At 38.1% G+C, this 16,462-nt stretch overlaps 1 protein-coding gene across 4 annotated transcripts in view; it reads right to left on the reverse strand.

Moving 5' to 3' along the window:
* Positions 1-423: 423 nt before the first annotated feature.
* The window catches only part of LOC112919622 (uncharacterized), a 36,711-nt gene continuing 20,672 nt past the window's right edge, over positions 424-16,462 (reverse strand). For 3 of the 4 annotated variants that reach the window (XR_003234930.2, XM_072755847.1, XM_072755848.1), the window contains one exon: positions 424-611. Coding sequence is in view for 3 of the 4 variants with exons in the window: in XM_072755847.1 (XP_072611948.1) it covers positions 474-611 (138 nt within the window). In the remaining variant the exon portion in view is untranslated. Of the gene's footprint in view, positions 612-12,343; positions 13,059-16,462 lie in introns of those variants that run through there. The other variant, XM_072755846.1, reaches the window with a different exon arrangement.

Consider the following 16,462-nt stretch of genomic DNA (forward strand, 5'->3'; position numbering starts at 1 on the left):
TTAATGCCACAAATGCAATTGTTTTTTCCCTATCAAATAAGAGTTAACACTTAAATAACATTTACTATATGGTAGATATAATTCTATGTGGTATTATTATTAGCTCCATTTTACACATGAGGAACGGGCGCAGGTTAAATTACTTGTCCAAAGTCACCTAGATGGTATGTGGCTGAGTGGAGAGTTAAACTTCAGTGGTCTCATTCCCCCGTTTGTGTTCTTAATCTTAAGAAAGGGAAAGGAGGCTGGGGGAGTAGCTAGTGCAGTGGGGAAAAAAAACAAACGGAATTACAGAAATGGAAGAGGTACAAGGGCAAGAGTCAATAAGGCACACTGAAGGGACAAGGAAAAACTTGCAACCCTCTTCTGTTCCAGGCTTCCACCAGAGAATGCCTTCATAATTGTTGGTTGTGGAACTCTACGTTTACATATAACCATTTATTGGTAACTGCTGGGCATGGTGAGAGAAAGGGTCAGGTTGGTATTACATTTGTACTTAAAAGAATGATGATGATTGAAAGGAGAATTACCACAGTGATGATTATGATCTTCTTGAAGTGTTTCCACCATATCCTCCTAAGAATCTTTCTTGGTTTTTGAGATTCTTTGGCCTGAAATAAATATACACACAAATTTAATGTTTTCTTTCTGTACCTGGATTAATGAGCACACTCCCAATACTTCTTGGAACTGTCTAAAAGAACAGATTTAGCTTGGTTTTGACCAAATAAGTCTGAACAGCTTTTATAATATGATGCACCAAGATTCCAGGTGCCTTCCTTATTATATTCAACTGTACTTTTATTAGCTTTATTAACTCCATGTTAATTGAAGAGTAACTTGACCAAGTTACTCTTTGAGCTGCAGTTTCCTTGTCTTCAATTTATGATTTTATTTAAATGCCACTATCCCTTACAACCCTATTTAAAATAGCTATCGCTTGCCCCCCCCCCCCCCCCCCCACCATGGGGAGCCTGGGTAGCTCAGTTGGTTAATTGGCCAACTCTTGATTTCAGCTCAAGTCATGATCTCAGGGTCATGAGATGGAGGCCCATGTTGGGCTCTGTACTCAGGTCAAAGTCTTCTTGAGATTTTTCCTCTGCTCCTTGCTCACACTCTCATAAATAAATAAATAATAAATAAATAATAAATAAATAAACAAATGATAATAAATAAACAAACAAATAAATAATAAAAACTAACTCCCCTCCAGGATGCCTGGGTGGCTCAGTGGTTGAGTGTCTGCCTTTGGCTCAGGTCATGATCCTGGGGTCCTTGGGATCAAGTCTCACATCAGGCTCCCTGCATGGAGCCTGCTTCTCCCTCTGCCTATGTCTCTGCCTCTCCCTCTTGTCTCTCATGAATAAATAAACCTTAAAAGAAAATGCTACCCCTCATCTCCATCCTAGAAAATATTCCCCTTCAATATGTTATCTTTCTCTAAAGTACTTATCTAGCATTATGTAATTTAAAAAAATTTTATTTTTTTTAAGAAAGGGAAAGAGAATTTTAAATGGGCTTTGCTCTCAGCAATGGAACATGACACAGGGCTTGATCATGGCCTGAACTGAAATCAAGAAATGGATGCCTGACTGAGTCACCCAGGTGCCCCACGTTATGTAAATTTTACTTAATGATTGTCGAGAATGGAGGCTCCATGAAGGCAGGGATTTTGGTATGTTTCACTCACTGCTGTATTGGCAACAGTGCATAACATAGAACATTCTATTTTTCTTTAGCACCTGTATATTGATAGTGAGAAATGTGGTATTCTAACTGCGAAATCTTTTTTTTCCTCTCTGAAAACATTTTTTTAAAAGCTTTTATTTATTCATGAGAGAGTGAGACAGAGAGAGAGAGAGAGACAGATACAGAGACAGAGACATAGGCAGAGGGAGAAGCAGGCTCCATGCAGAAAGCCCAATGACTCGATCCTGGGACTCCGGGATCATGCCCTGAGGCAAAGGCAGAGGCTCAATCGCTAAGCCACCCAGGCTACCCGCTGAAAACATTTAAAATCTTTCTTCCTTTTTGACAATCTTTTTTTCTTTTTTAATTTTTTAAATTTATTTATTATAGTCACAGAGAGAGAGAGAGAGGCAGAGACACAGGCAGAGGGAGAAGCAGGCTCCATGCACCGGGAGCCTGACGTGGGATTCGATCCTGGGTTTCCAGGATCGCGCCCTGGGCCAAAGGCAGGCGCCAAACCGCTGCGCCACCCAGGGATCCCTCTTTCTTCCTTTTTGATGTTCTTTAATTTCAGGATTACGTCTCCTGCTATGGTTCTTGTTTTGTTCATTCAATGTGGGAACTCATGCTACTTAGTTCTAGGAATTTTTCTTGTATTACTCTGATTTTCTCTCTTTTGATTGCTTTTTTTTTTTTTTCTGAAACTCCCATTATTCATATGTTGGATCTCTTAGACTGATTCACTGTCTTTCTTATCTTTCCTCTCTTTTTGCTCTCCTTTCTGAGAGAATATCTCTATATTACAATAATTCTACTGAATTTTAAATTTTTACTGTTTTAATTTCCAAAAGATTTCTTTTGTTCTACGAATAAGCTTGCATATAGCTTTTTATTATTGTTTCAGGATGTATTACCTTCTGAAGACAGAGGTTGGGGGAGTGGTCACCATATCAAAATGTAATATTCAGGGTAAGATTTTTCACTTAAAAAAAAGATTTTTCACTTAATCCATCTAATTTTAATATTGTTGATCACTCTGGCCTTAATTGCACACGGTGTCTGAGTTTAGAGCCTCTTTGGTCTATTGTTTTTAGATAATAACATCTTTTGTCAGGGTTAAGGAGAGGAAGCAATGTGGCTGTAAAAAGTAGGAAAAGGGCTCTAAAGGTAACTTGTTCCTTTGAAAGACTTTGTACCCAGGCTCTTGTTTCTAGACTTATATTGCATGTCTACTTTTACAAGTACCATGTATCTCCAATTTCTGGTCCTTTCCAAGGTTCTATGGCCTGGATCACATTGCATCTTAGTATCTTTTGCTTAGTATCTTCTGCAAATGTGTTTTGAGTTTTTTGCTCTACTAAGGCTAACAAGTACTCATAATCCATTTTCTAGCTTCCAAAATTGTTGACATTTCTTACCTGTTGTCTTTTGTGTGTGTGTGTGTGTTTTAGATGTATTCATTTTATTTTAGAGAGAGGGAGAGTGTTAATGGGGTCAGGGGCAAAGGGAGGGAGAGACAGAGGGGAAAAGAATCCCAAGTAGACTTCCTATAGAGTGTGGAGCCTAAATCCCACTGCCCTGACACCATGACCTGAGCCAAAATCAAGAGTCAGAATCTTAAACAACTGAGCCACCCAGGTGCCTCTCTCTTGTTTTTTGTCCTAGTGATTTATACATTAAAATCCCTAATTGCTTAACTTATCATTTTATTGGAGTTATGAGAGTATACCAGGATAAATGTACCTGTTTAATCTGCCAGATTAAAATCCATGACCCCTATTTACCTGTAGGCTGACTGAAAAGCTTGTTGATTTAGTTTTTGATAAGCTAAAGTTTTTGATAAGCCAAATCGACTTCCTAAAAACATTCAGTAGAGTCTCTTACATAGAGACCAAGGGAAAAGAGAGAAAACTAATTTCACTAGGCAAAATATGGAGGTTTAATGAGAATGATTATGTACTATCTGTGTGAAAATGTGAGAAAAACTGTAAAATACTTCAGTCAAATGTATTTTATGGAGTTGCTTCTCTTCAACTGTCTTCAAAGAGGAAATAATTTTTCTTCATGTAATCATATATGCATAAAAGAGATTTGTTTGGAAGGTAAGGCAGTAAAGTGAAATAAAACTTCAAATTTTTTTGCCATATTTTTGTAGGATTTTTTATTTTTATTTTTTTTAAGATTTTTTTTTTAAAGATTTTATTTATTCATGAGACACAGAGAAGCAGAGATATAGGCAGAGAGAGAAGCAGGCTCCCTATGGGGAGCCTGATGCAGGACGCGATCCCAGGACCCTGGGATCACGACCTGAGCCAAAGACAGATGCTCAACCACTGAGCCACCCAGGTGACCCATTTTTGTGGGATTTAGATGTTGCCACTTTTGCCATAAGAAAGACATATAATCTAATGAAAAGTTAATAAATCTAGCAATATGGTGGATTAAGTAACCCCATTACCCTCCTGCCACTATTACTACTCAGAAGTGCTAGAGAAAATATATAAGCAAACTTACATTCATAGCTGAATTTGGAAGAAAGTAAGAGTAAGGCCTGGTGCAGGAACCTAGGAAAGCTGTGAAAAACTGCAGTGCAGCTTCTCTGGATTTGGGAGGGTGAGGATGTTGGCTTCTGTCATCTAAGGGCTTGGGGTTTCTTTCACTGCTCATAGGCATAGCAGGCTAAGCTTTGGGCTTACATGAGGAGATGAATGGTACTATATTGAATTTTCATCCTTCCTGCTAACTAAGCTCAAAACTGGAGTCTTCCTTAACTATCTCTTACCATACATTCAGTCTGTCAGCAACTCCAATTTGCTCCACCTTCAGAGTATATCTAGAATCCAACCACTTCTCACCACTTGTATTCATTTAATGTTTTCTACAACTTTCTCTGCTCTTTAAATTTTTGCTGAAACTCGGACTTTCCCTGTGAGATAAATTTCCAACTACCTAAAATAATTCCTTTAGAATTTCCTTTAGTGCAGATGTGATAAAGACAGCCAACCATCCACTGAAGACTTGAGTTCCCTTCCATAATGTAGAATTGTTGCTGGCAAGAGACTCTTCAATCACAGACCCATTTTTCAGGCTCCTCACCCCACCCTATGCTGTGTCCCTCTCTGCCTCTTGCACTTATACAAAGCTGTAAGACTAATTCTTACCCCAATAGGTTGTGAGTAGAAGTGATGGGTGTCACTTTGGGGCTAAAGTGGCTATATGCAAATGTGCTTCCTCCGCTCCCTGTTTAACCAACTGCCACCTGAAACTGAAAGACTCTGAGGCCCAAGGCAATGGGAGAGTCACAAAATGGAAAAAGCTTGGGTTCCTGGATTACCACGTGAAAGTACGCCCACTGAAAACCTGTCTTAGATTCTACTTATACAACCAGAAATAAACCTCTATTTAATTAAAAAATACTGAAAACTTGAGGTATGTTGGTACAGCTAGTGTTTATCTAATTTTGCAATTGATAGTAGGATGAGATGTTTTCACAAGAATCTAAAATGTGGCATTGGCTTAACTGTCAGGGTAGGTAAGTGAACAAACTGCTATTAGAGCCTGGAAAGAAAAAGAACTGTGCTCTCCAGAGTAAAATATTTGATAGTTTTATTATCACCTGTGACAACTTGGAAGGTATACAAATTGTCTATTGCATCTCCCTTTGGAAGAAAATGTTGGAAAATAGAATGGTAGTGGTATGAGTTCTTGTTGCTGGCTGTATTTATCAAGGTACCAAATGGCTGGTTTGCAAAAAGAAATGAAAAAGAAATAAAGAGGGTGCAGAAATGTGAAACACTGAAAGACTGGGTAAGCTGATGTTTTTTTGGTCCAAATAATAGGAAATAAGATTGAAAAGCTCTAATAGGGATGCCTGGGTGGCTCAGGTAGTGATTATGGGATCCGGGATCGAGTCCCACACTGGGCTCCTGTGAAGGGCCTGCTTCTCCCTCTGCCTGTGTCTCTGTCTCTCTGTGTCTCTCATGATTAAATAAATAAATATTTTTTTATAAAAGAAAAGCTCTTTAATAACTAATTTCCATTCAGATTCTGCCCTTCCTCAATAACAAAAAACCCCCAAACCTATTAAAAAATGGGCAAAGGACTTGAATAGACTTTCTCCAAAAAAAAGATCTACAAATGGCCCATAAGCATGTGATAAGATGTTCAACATCATTAATCACTGAGGAAATGCAAATTAAAATGAGATGCTAATTAAAAAAGAAAATGAAATGCTGGCTTATACCCATTAGGATGAGTATAATTTTAAAAAGATAGGAAAATAACAAGTGTTGGAGAAGATGGGGAAAAATCGGAACCCTCTTACACTACTCGTGGGTATTTGTGGCTACCCTCTTATGTTACTGGGTTCAGTCACTACAGAAAATAGTTTGGAAGCTACATCAAAAAGTTAAACACAGAATTACCATGTGACAGTAATTCCATTCCTATGTATACACACAAAGGAATTGAAAACAAATATTCAAACAAAAGTTTGTACTTTTGTTTGAATGTTCAGGGCAGCATTACTCACAATAGCCAAAAGATAGAAACCCAAACATCCACCAACTGATGATGAATGATAAAGAAATAGAGGTATATCCATATAATGGGGTATTATTCAGCCACAAAAAAGAATGAATTACTGATGCATGTTATAACATGGATGAACTTTGAAAACATCATGCTAAGTAAAAGAAGCCAGACATAAAAGATAATAGATTGTGTGATTCCATTTATATGAGATAGCCAGAATAAGTAAATCCATGAAACAAAGCAAATTAGTGGTTCCTAGGGGCTGCAGAATAATTGATTATGGGAATGAGGCTTTCATTTTGGGGGACAAGAATGTTTTGGAACTAATAAGGTGTTGGGTATACAATATTTGAATGTACTAAACACCACTGAATTGTATACTTTAAAATGTCAGTTTTACCTCAATGAGGAAAAAAAGATTCTGCCCTGCAACAGAGATCAGATTAAGGGTATAATAAGCTTCCTATTCAAGCCTAATGGCCTCAAGGTAGTTGTCCTTAAATTGAGAGGGAGGCATGAGGGCAAGGAAGGAAAGAAATAGCCAGGCTTCAGAATTTTGTCCAGAAAAGAACTTTACATGTGGCTACAGTCACTTGGAAAGGACTCAGAGCAAAAAAAGATTAGAAATCAACTAAGTTTTGAACAGAATTATAAGTAAACCAAAATCTGGTCCTTTGAAAAGACTAAAAAAAAAAAAACCTTGATTAAAAAATTAAGAGTTTAAGAATGAGAAAATGAAACCAAATATAGGCACAAGATAGACTATAAAAATTATATAAGAATACAACCTCACATGGCATAGAGCATATATATTTTTTAAGATTTTTATTTATTTATTCATGACAGACAGAGAGAGGCAGAGACACAGGCAGAGGGAGAAGCAGGCTCCATGCAGGGAGCCCGACGTGGGACTCCATTCCGGGTCTCCAGGATCAGGCCCTGGGCTGAAGGTGGCGCTAAACCAGAGCCACCAGGGCTGTCCGACTATACTTTTTCTTTTAAGATTTTTTTTTTTAAGTTTATGTATTCATAGAGAGATAGAGACAGAGACACAAGCAGAGAGAGAAGCAGGCTCCACGCAGGGGGCCCGACGCGGGACTCGATCCCGGGTCTCCAGGACCACACCCCCCAGGCTGCAGGCGGCGCTAAACCGCTGCGCCGCCGGGGCCGCCCCCGAGTATACATTTTTTTATACGTTGCTAGAGTCAGTCTTTTGAGGCAGCAAAGGTAAAATTATAACACTGAATTCTACAACATATACAAACATTTAATGGGCAATTTATCATAGTAACAGGTTTAAGAGGAAAAATCACTATCTCAATGTGAAAATAGCATTTGATACAAATCAACCTACTTTCATGAAAAAATGTCTTAGCAAATGAGGAATAGAGGAGGTTTTATTACTTGTTAAAAAGTATCAAAATCTGAATGTAAATTTAATACTTAATTGGGAAGCATTAGAAATATTAATTTTTAAGTGGGGAACAAAACAAGTATTTCAGATATTACCATTTCTATTCAACATTATCCTGGCATTGCTAGCTAACATAGTAAGACAAGTAAAACAAGCAAACAAAAGGACACCTGACTGGCTCAGTAAAGCATGTGATTCTTGATCTTGGGGTTGTGTGTTCCAGTCCCATGTTGGGTGTAAAGATTACTTTAAAATCTTTTTTTTTTTTTTAAGATTGTATTTATTTATTTGATGGAGAGAGAGGGAGAAAACACAAGGAAGGGGAGCAGCAGGCAGAGACCAAAAATAAAATCTTAAAAATATATATATATGTGTTGGAAAGGATGAAAAAATTCAGTCATTATTTATATATGATAAAATGTCTATGTAGAAAATGCAAAGAAATCCATAGATAAATATTACCATGAGAGTTCACTGAGATTTAAGATACAAAATTAATATGCAAAAATTGTGCTCCTATTAATTAAAAAAGATTAAAAAAAAAAAGATTTTATTTATTTGAGAGAGAGAGAAAGAAGTGAAAGAGCCTGAGTGGGGTGAGGAGCAGAAGGAGAAGCAGACTCTCCGCTGAGCAGGGAGCCCCATATGGTGCTCTATCCCAGCACTTAGGGATCATGACCTGAGTTGAAGGCAGATGCTTAACTGACTGAGGCACCTAGGCACCCCCAAAAAGATTTTGAAAGAGACCTAGAAAAATGAAAAGAGACATAGCATGTTCAGAGGTGGGAAAATAATATTTTAAAGATGTCAATTCTCCCCATATAAATGTAATTCCAAGTAATATCCCAACAATTTTTTGTGCGTGTGTATAACCTGAGATTCTAAACTTCACTGAAAGAGAAAGCAGACTTGCCAAAACAATTTTCAAAAAGTAGAAAGTATCTTGCAGTGTAAGATATTAAGATTTATAAAACCAAAGTAAGTATAGTACTGGTCTAAGGGTAAATAGACCTGTAGAATAAAATACATTATATAAATTAAAAGAATGAAAATATAGGGCAGGATTTCATTACAAACCAAATGGGGAAGCCTGAGCTATCCAATAAATGGTGTTTGGGAAAACTGGTGTTTTGAACAGAAAATAATAAAATTTTGATTCCTACTTCATACTATATGCAAAAATAAAATTCCAGATGTTTTAAAGATCTATGTTTAAGCAGCAAAATTTAAAACTTTTGGGAAACAGTATAAATATCTTCATAGCCTGGGGAAAGGAAGGAAGGAGTTCTTTTTTTTAAAAACATATTTTTATTCTCTTATTCATTACCTATTCAAATATTTGGCAACTGTTTTTTTAAGAGAGAGTGCTTGCACGCAGAGTTGGGTGGAGGGGCAAAGGGAGAGGGAGAAAGAGAATCTTAAACAGGCTCCAAGCCCACTGTGGAGCCTGCCATGAGGTACGATTTTACAATCCTGAGATCATGACCTCAGCTGAAATCAAGAGTTGGATGCTTAACTAACAGAGCCACCCAGGCAACCTATATTATTTAAACTAAAAGGTAGACATATGGCTTAAAAATTCTACCAACAAAGGGTACCCGGCTGGCTCAGCCAGAAGAGCATGCAACTCTCTTTTTTTTTTTAAAGGATTTTTTTTAAAGTTTTTTTTTTTAAATTTTTATTTATTTATGACAGTCACAGAGAGAAAGACATAGGCAGAGGGAGAAGCAGGCTCCATGCACCGGGAGCCCGATGTGGGATTCAATCCCGGGTCTCCAGGATTGCACCCTGGGCCAAAGGCAGGCGCTAAACCGCTGCACCACCCAGGGATCCCCCGAGCATGCACCTCTTGATCTCAGGGTCATGAGTTTGAGGCCCATGTTGAGTGTAGAGATTACTTAAATAGATAAATAAACTTAAGCAAAATTATACCAATAAGGCAAACATAAACAACAAAAGCATGGCAAAGAGGACATATTTTTGCTTGTAGTTGAGTACTCCACCTGCCATATTTATAGATAAATAGTGATTGTAACCAGATCTGACTTTTAATCAGAATTACTATCATTAAAATACATTATTATTAATTTTTTTCTTTTCTATTTTTTAAAAAAGATTTTATTTACTTATTCATGAGAGACGCACACACAGAGAGGCAGAGACATAGGCAGAGGGAGAAGCAGGTTCCCTATGGGAAGCCTGATATGGGTCTCAGTCCTAGGACCCTGGGATCATGACCTGAGCCACAGGCAGATGCTCAACCACTGAGCCACCCAGCCCCTTAATATTTTCCTTAATCAGAGAGAAACAGGGACACCTGGGTGGTTCAGCAGTTGAGCATCTGCCTTTGACTCAGGGCGTGATCCTGGGGTTCTGGGATTGAGTCCCACGTCGGGCTTTCTGCGAGAAGCCTGCTTCTCCCTGTCTCTGTACCTCTCACGAATAAATAAATGAAATCTTAAAAAAAATCAGAGCAACAGGTTTAATCTTCTTATAAAAGCAAATTATTTAATATTTTATTTTGTCTGCATCTCATTCTTTGAATTTCTATTTTTCATGTGCTTTATAATATATAATGTTATTGAAGAATATATAATTTAGATATACATATTTAAATTCATTCTCAAGAATGTTTTACAAATAAGTATGCAAGATCAAAAAACTCTATAGATCATTGTCTTAGAAATAGTTTTTCAGGGGCACCTGGGTGGCTCAGACAGTTGGGTGTCTGACTTTCTCCGGCTTGGTCATGATCTCAGCGTCCTGAAATCAGGCCAGGATCAGGCCCTGTGATCAGCTTGTCCCTCTCTCTGTCTCTCCCCCTGCTCATTCATGCATGTGCTTGCACTGTCAAATAAAAAAATAAATCTAAAAACAAATAAATAAATAAATAAATAAATAAATAAATAAATAATCAATCAATCTAAAAAAAACAGTTTTGCAAAAGTGTACCAAGAGACATGAATAAGGGTGTTTAAGGCAATATTGTTCATAATAGTTGAAATCTACATTAATGTTTGTTAAAGGAGAAAAGTACATTGTGTTTATTTAGATAGTAATGATATACTGTCAGAAGTTAAATTGGTAAATTAGATCTAAATGTGCTCAAATTAATACAGTTCATAAACTAAATGTTGAACTAAAAACTCAGGTTTTAGTTCATTATATGTACATTATAATGTCACAGATATAAAGCTAAATATGCAAACCAAGAATGTAGATACATATGTACCTATAGATACATATCAGAGGAATCAAAGCATGCATACAGATGCTTCATATCGAATTCATGATAGTGGTTCTGGTGTGGGAGTAGAATGGGCTTAGGAAAGGTACACAGAAATTTTAATTATATGTTTAATTTATTTCTTTTAAAAACAAAGGCCCTGATAAAATATGGCAAAATATTAGGTTAGATAAAGTAGGCTGATGATTACAGGGGCATTAGGTATATTATTCTGAAAGTTTTTTCATGTGCTTGAAGTGAATTTTTTTAAAAGCTTTTTATTTATTTATTCATGAGAGACACACACACACACACAGAGAGAGAGAGAGAGAGAGAGAGAGAGGCAGAGACACAGGCAGAGGGAGAAGCAGACTTCATGCAGGGAGCCTGACGTGGGACTTGATCCCGGGTCTCCTGGATCAGGCCCTGGACTGAAGGCGGCGCTAAACTGCTGAGCTACCCAGGCTGCCCCGAAATGAATGTTTATAATAAAATAGTTTTGATTCCCAACTATGGCCTCTGATCATGTAGCAAATGCTTCCTTTTAAAAAATTTTTTATTTAAAAAAATTTGTTTAAGTAATCTCTACACCCAGTGTGGGGCTCAAACTCATGACCTGGAGATCAAGAGCCATGTGCTCTTCTGACTGAGCCAGCCAGGTGCCCCATACATGCTTCCTAATATAACCGAATGAGGTAATACTGATGGCAGAATTTTATGACTGCCATTTCAAAGTGCTTTGTAAGAATGTAATGCTGTCAGTTCTCCATTGTTTGACTGTTATCCTTTATCCACCTATTGTGACACTTAGCCCACACTTAATACTGCAGTTAATTTATACAAATCTGTCTTCTGCAGTAGATTAAACTGTGGCAAACATCTCATTTTATTCTTTTATTTCTAAAGATGACCAACATAGTATTTTGTACATTATAATGGCCCCTGAAGAACATTTACTAATGAATTTTGAATGAATCTAAATGGCTTGGACAATATTATCTGAGTTCTTGAGTTATAACTTTCATAAAATACGAATACAATCTTAGATAATGATTTACTTTATTAATTCTCCTTTATAGGTTATATAAACGAATGTGACCTTATCTTTTTCCTGCTATAAAAATGATGTAGAGGGTGCTTTGCTCAAATAAATAGTATTAACTAACACTGAGGGCTTATTTGCTAGGGTTGTAAATAACTACTCATCATTATAATCTTTTTTTAAAAAAATTTTATTTATCTATTAGAGAGAGAGAGAGAGAGAGAGAGAGAGAGTGCACAAGCAGAGGGAGCAGCAGGCAGTGGGAGAGGGAGAAGCAGGCTCTAGGTTGCGCAGGGAGCCGGACATTGGGCTCGATCCCAGGACCATGGGATCATGATCTGAGCTAAAGGCAGTGGCTCAACCAACTGAGCCACTGAGGCACCCCTCATCATTATATTCTTAATTCTTCAGGGGTGCCTTGGTGCATCAGTTGGTCAAATGTCTGCCTTCAGCTCAGGTCATGATCCTGGGGTTCTGAGATGGAGCCCCACATTGGGCTCCTTGGGGAGTCTGCTTCTCCCTCTCCCCCTGTATGTGTGGTTTCTCTGTCAAATAAATAAAATCTTTAAAAATATTCTTAATTCTTCATATAGAGCCTGGCAGACAGCAGATCCTCAAAATATATTTTTTGAATAAATCAATCAATAAAAGTTGCAGGGATGGCAGAGATAAGAGAGTGATAAACTCAATCTGGGCAATGAGGAGATGACCCTTGATTTGGGTTTTGATGAGTGAGTAGAAGTTTTTAGGGCAAGGAAAGAGACGGAACAGCATGTATTAAGGTGTAAAATAATGCAACACGTATTTTGGAGACCTACAAATAGTTTGTTATTTTTTGAAATTTATAAATTGCTAGATTGTTCTCTTGGTGATATGACCAGAAATATAGTCAGAAGAAGCTCCTTATGTTAGGGGGGTTGGACTCTACCCTGTGTGGTCAAAGGCGCATGATGGGAGGGTTTAAGAAGACTATAGATAGGGGTGGCCGGGTGGCTCCATCAGTTAAGTATCTAACTCTTGATTTTTGGCACAGGTCGTTTTCCCAAGGCTGTGAGCTTGTGCCCCAAGTCGGGCTCTGTGCTCAGCTGAGAGTCTGCTTGAGACTTCTCTCCCTCTGCCCTTTCCCCTGCTCTCTTGAATGCACTCTCTTCTCTCTAAAAATAAATAAATAAATATTAAAAAATAATGAAGGCTATATATAATACATTTTACTTTATCTTATTAATTTTTTATTATTGAAGGATAGTTGACATGCAGTGTTCTATTAGTTTCAGGTGTACAACATGGTGATATTACAATTGTGTACATTATTTAATACTCACCATAAGTGTAGCCACCACCAATAACCATGAAACATCATTACAATATTATTGACTGTATTCCCTATGCTATACTTTTCATCTCTGTGATTTTTTTCTTTAGAAGGAGGGAGGTGAGAGGGATAGGGTGGGAGAAAATCTTTTTGTTTTTTTTAAAGATTTTATTTATTTATTAATGAGAGACACACACAGAGAGAGAGAGGCAGAGACACAGGCAGAGGGAGAAGCAGGCTCCATGCAGGAAGCCTGAAGTGGGACTCAATCCCAGGTCTCCAGGATCATGCCCTGGGCTGAAGGCACTAAACCTGCCCAGGGAGAAAGAATCTTTTTTTTTTTTTTTTTTTTTTTATAGATTTGACATAGTCAAATCTTTTTTTTTTATTTTTTATTTTATTATTATTATTATTTTTAGGATAGTCACACAGAGAGAGAGAGAGAGGCAGAGACACAGGCAGAGGGAGAAGCAGGCTCCATGCACCGGGAGCCCGACGTGGGACTCGATCCCGGGTCTCCAGGATCGTGTCCTGGGCCAAAGGCAGGTGCCAAACCGCTGCGCCACCCAGGGATCCCCGGGAGAAAGAATCTTAAACAGATTCTATGCCCAGCATGGACCTGAGTCGGGGCTCCATCTCACAACTCTGATATCATGACCTGAGCCAAAATCAAGAGTCAGATGCTTAATTGCCTGAGCTACCTAGGTACCCCTCTGTGATTCGTTTTATAAGTGAAAGTTTGTACTCTTATTCCCTCACCTATTTTTTAAATAATCTTATTAATTAATCAATCAATTAATTAATTAATTTGAGAGAGAGAGAGAGAGCAGGAGTGGAACAGAAGGGGAGGGATAGGGAGAGGGAAAGAATCTCAAGCAGACTCCACACTGAGTGTGAGCCCTATGTGGGGCTTGATCTTATGACCCTGAGATCATGATCTGAGCAAAAGCCAAGGTTATAGAATAGCTCTGTCATTTTTTAAAAGATTTTTTATTTATTTAACAGAAAGAGAGAGCAGAAGCAGGGAGAACAACAGAAGGAGAGGGAGAAGCAGGCTCCCCCAAGGAGCAAGGAACCTGATGTGGGGCTCACTCAATTCCAGGACCCTGGGATCATGACCTGAGCTGAAGGCAGACGCTTAACCAAATGAGCCACCCAGGCACCCCTCCCTTTCATCTATTTTGCTCATTCTTCCCAAACCCTCCTCTCTGGCAACAACCAGTCTGTTCTTTGTATTTATGAGTCTGTTTCTGTTTTGTTTGTTCATTTGTTTTATTTTTTAGATTCCACATATAAGTTATACTATTCAAAAAGTATGGTATTTGCACAAAAACAGACACATGGATCAATAGAACAGAATAGAGAACCCAGAAATAAACCCACAGTTATATGGTCAATTAATCTACGACAATGGAGGCATGAATATATAATGGAGAAAGGACCATTTCCAACAAACTTAGGAAAGTTTATTGCCAAAAGTAGAAAAGGCAACAGCATAGGGACAGAAAACAGTTCAGTGGTGGGCTGGGGCCGGGAATGAGGGAAGAGTTAACTGCAAAGGGCATGAGAAAAATTTTAAGATCAAAGAGCTAGGGGTGCCTGGGTGGCTCAGTTGGTTAAGCGTCTGCCTTCAGCTCAGGTCATGATCTCAGGGTCCTGGGATTGAGCCCCACATCAGGTTCCTTGCTCAGTGGGGGAGCCTGCTTCTCCCTCTCCTTCTATTGTTCTCCCTGCTTGTGCTCTCTCTTTCTGTTAAATAAATAAAAAATATTAAAAAAAATGACAGAGCTATTCTATAACCTGATTGTGGTTACACAATTATACACAAGTACCACAATTTATCAAAGTCTACAAAGTGGGTGAATATTATTTTATGTAAGTAATATCTTAATAAATTGTTTCTAAAAGTGAAAAAATTAGCAATCTCTATCAAAATACCATCAACTTTTTTCACAGAGCTGAAACAAATAATCCTAATTTTTTAAAAAAGATTTTATTTATTCATGAAAGACACAAAGAGAGGCAGAGACACAGGTAGAAGGAGAAGCAGGCTCCCTATGGGGAGCCTGATGTGGGACTCGATCCCAGAGCCCTGAGATCACTACCTGAGCGAAAGGCAGCCGCTCAACCGCTGAGTCACCCAGACACCCCAAATAATCCTAAAATTTGTATGGAACCAGAAAAGACCCTGAATAGCCAAAGGAATGTTGAAAAAACCAAAACTGGATGGACTTCAAGCTCTATTACAAAGCTGTAATCATCAAGACAGTATGGTACTGGCACAAAAATAGACACATAGATCAATGCAACAGAAAAGGGAACCCAGAAATGGACCCCCAACTCTATGGTCAACTTATCTTTGACAAAACAGGAAAGAATATCCAATGGGGGAAAAAAAACAGTTTCTTCAACAAATAGTGTTGGCAAAATTGGATAGCCACATGAAGAAGAATGAAACTAGATCATTTCCTACATCATACACAAAAATACACTAAAAAAATAATGAAAGATCTAAATGTGAGACAGGAATCCATCAAAATCCTAGAGGAGACCACAGGCAGCAACCTCTGTGACCTCGGCTGCATCAACTTCTTGCTAGGTATGTCTACAAAGGCAAGGGAAACAAAAGGCAGAAATAAATTATTGGGACTTCATCAAGATAAAAAGCTTTTGCACAGCAAAGGAAACAGTCGACAAAACCAAAAGACAACCAACAAAATGGGAGAAGATATTTGCAAATGACAGATCAGATAAAGGGCTAGTATCCAAGATCTATAAAGAATTTATAAAACTCAACATGGAAAGAAAAAATAATCCAATCAAGAAATGGGCAGAAGACATGAACAGCCATTTCTCCAAAGAAGACATACAAATGTCCAATAGACACACACATTTTTTTTAATGCTCAACATCACTCAGGGAAATATAAACCAAAACTACACTGAGATACCACCTCACACCAGTCAGAATGGCAAAAGTGAGCAAGTCAGTAAACGACAGATGTTGGTGAGGGTGTGGAGAAGGGGGAAGTCTCCTATACTGTTGGTGGGAATGCAAGCTGGTGCCACCACTGTGGAAAACAGTATTGAGGTTCCTGAAAAAGTTGAAAATAGAGCTACCCTATGACCCAACAATTGCACTACTGGGTATTTAACCCAAAGATACAAATGTAGTGATCCAAAGGGGCACCTGCACCCCAATGTTTATAGCAGCAATGTTCATAATACCCAAACTATGGAGAGATCC

Source organism: Vulpes vulpes, chromosome 4 (assembly GCF_048418805.1).
Source record: "Vulpes vulpes isolate BD-2025 chromosome 4, VulVul3, whole genome shotgun sequence".
NCBI classification, from domain to species: domain Eukaryota; kingdom Metazoa; phylum Chordata; class Mammalia; order Carnivora; family Canidae; genus Vulpes; species Vulpes vulpes.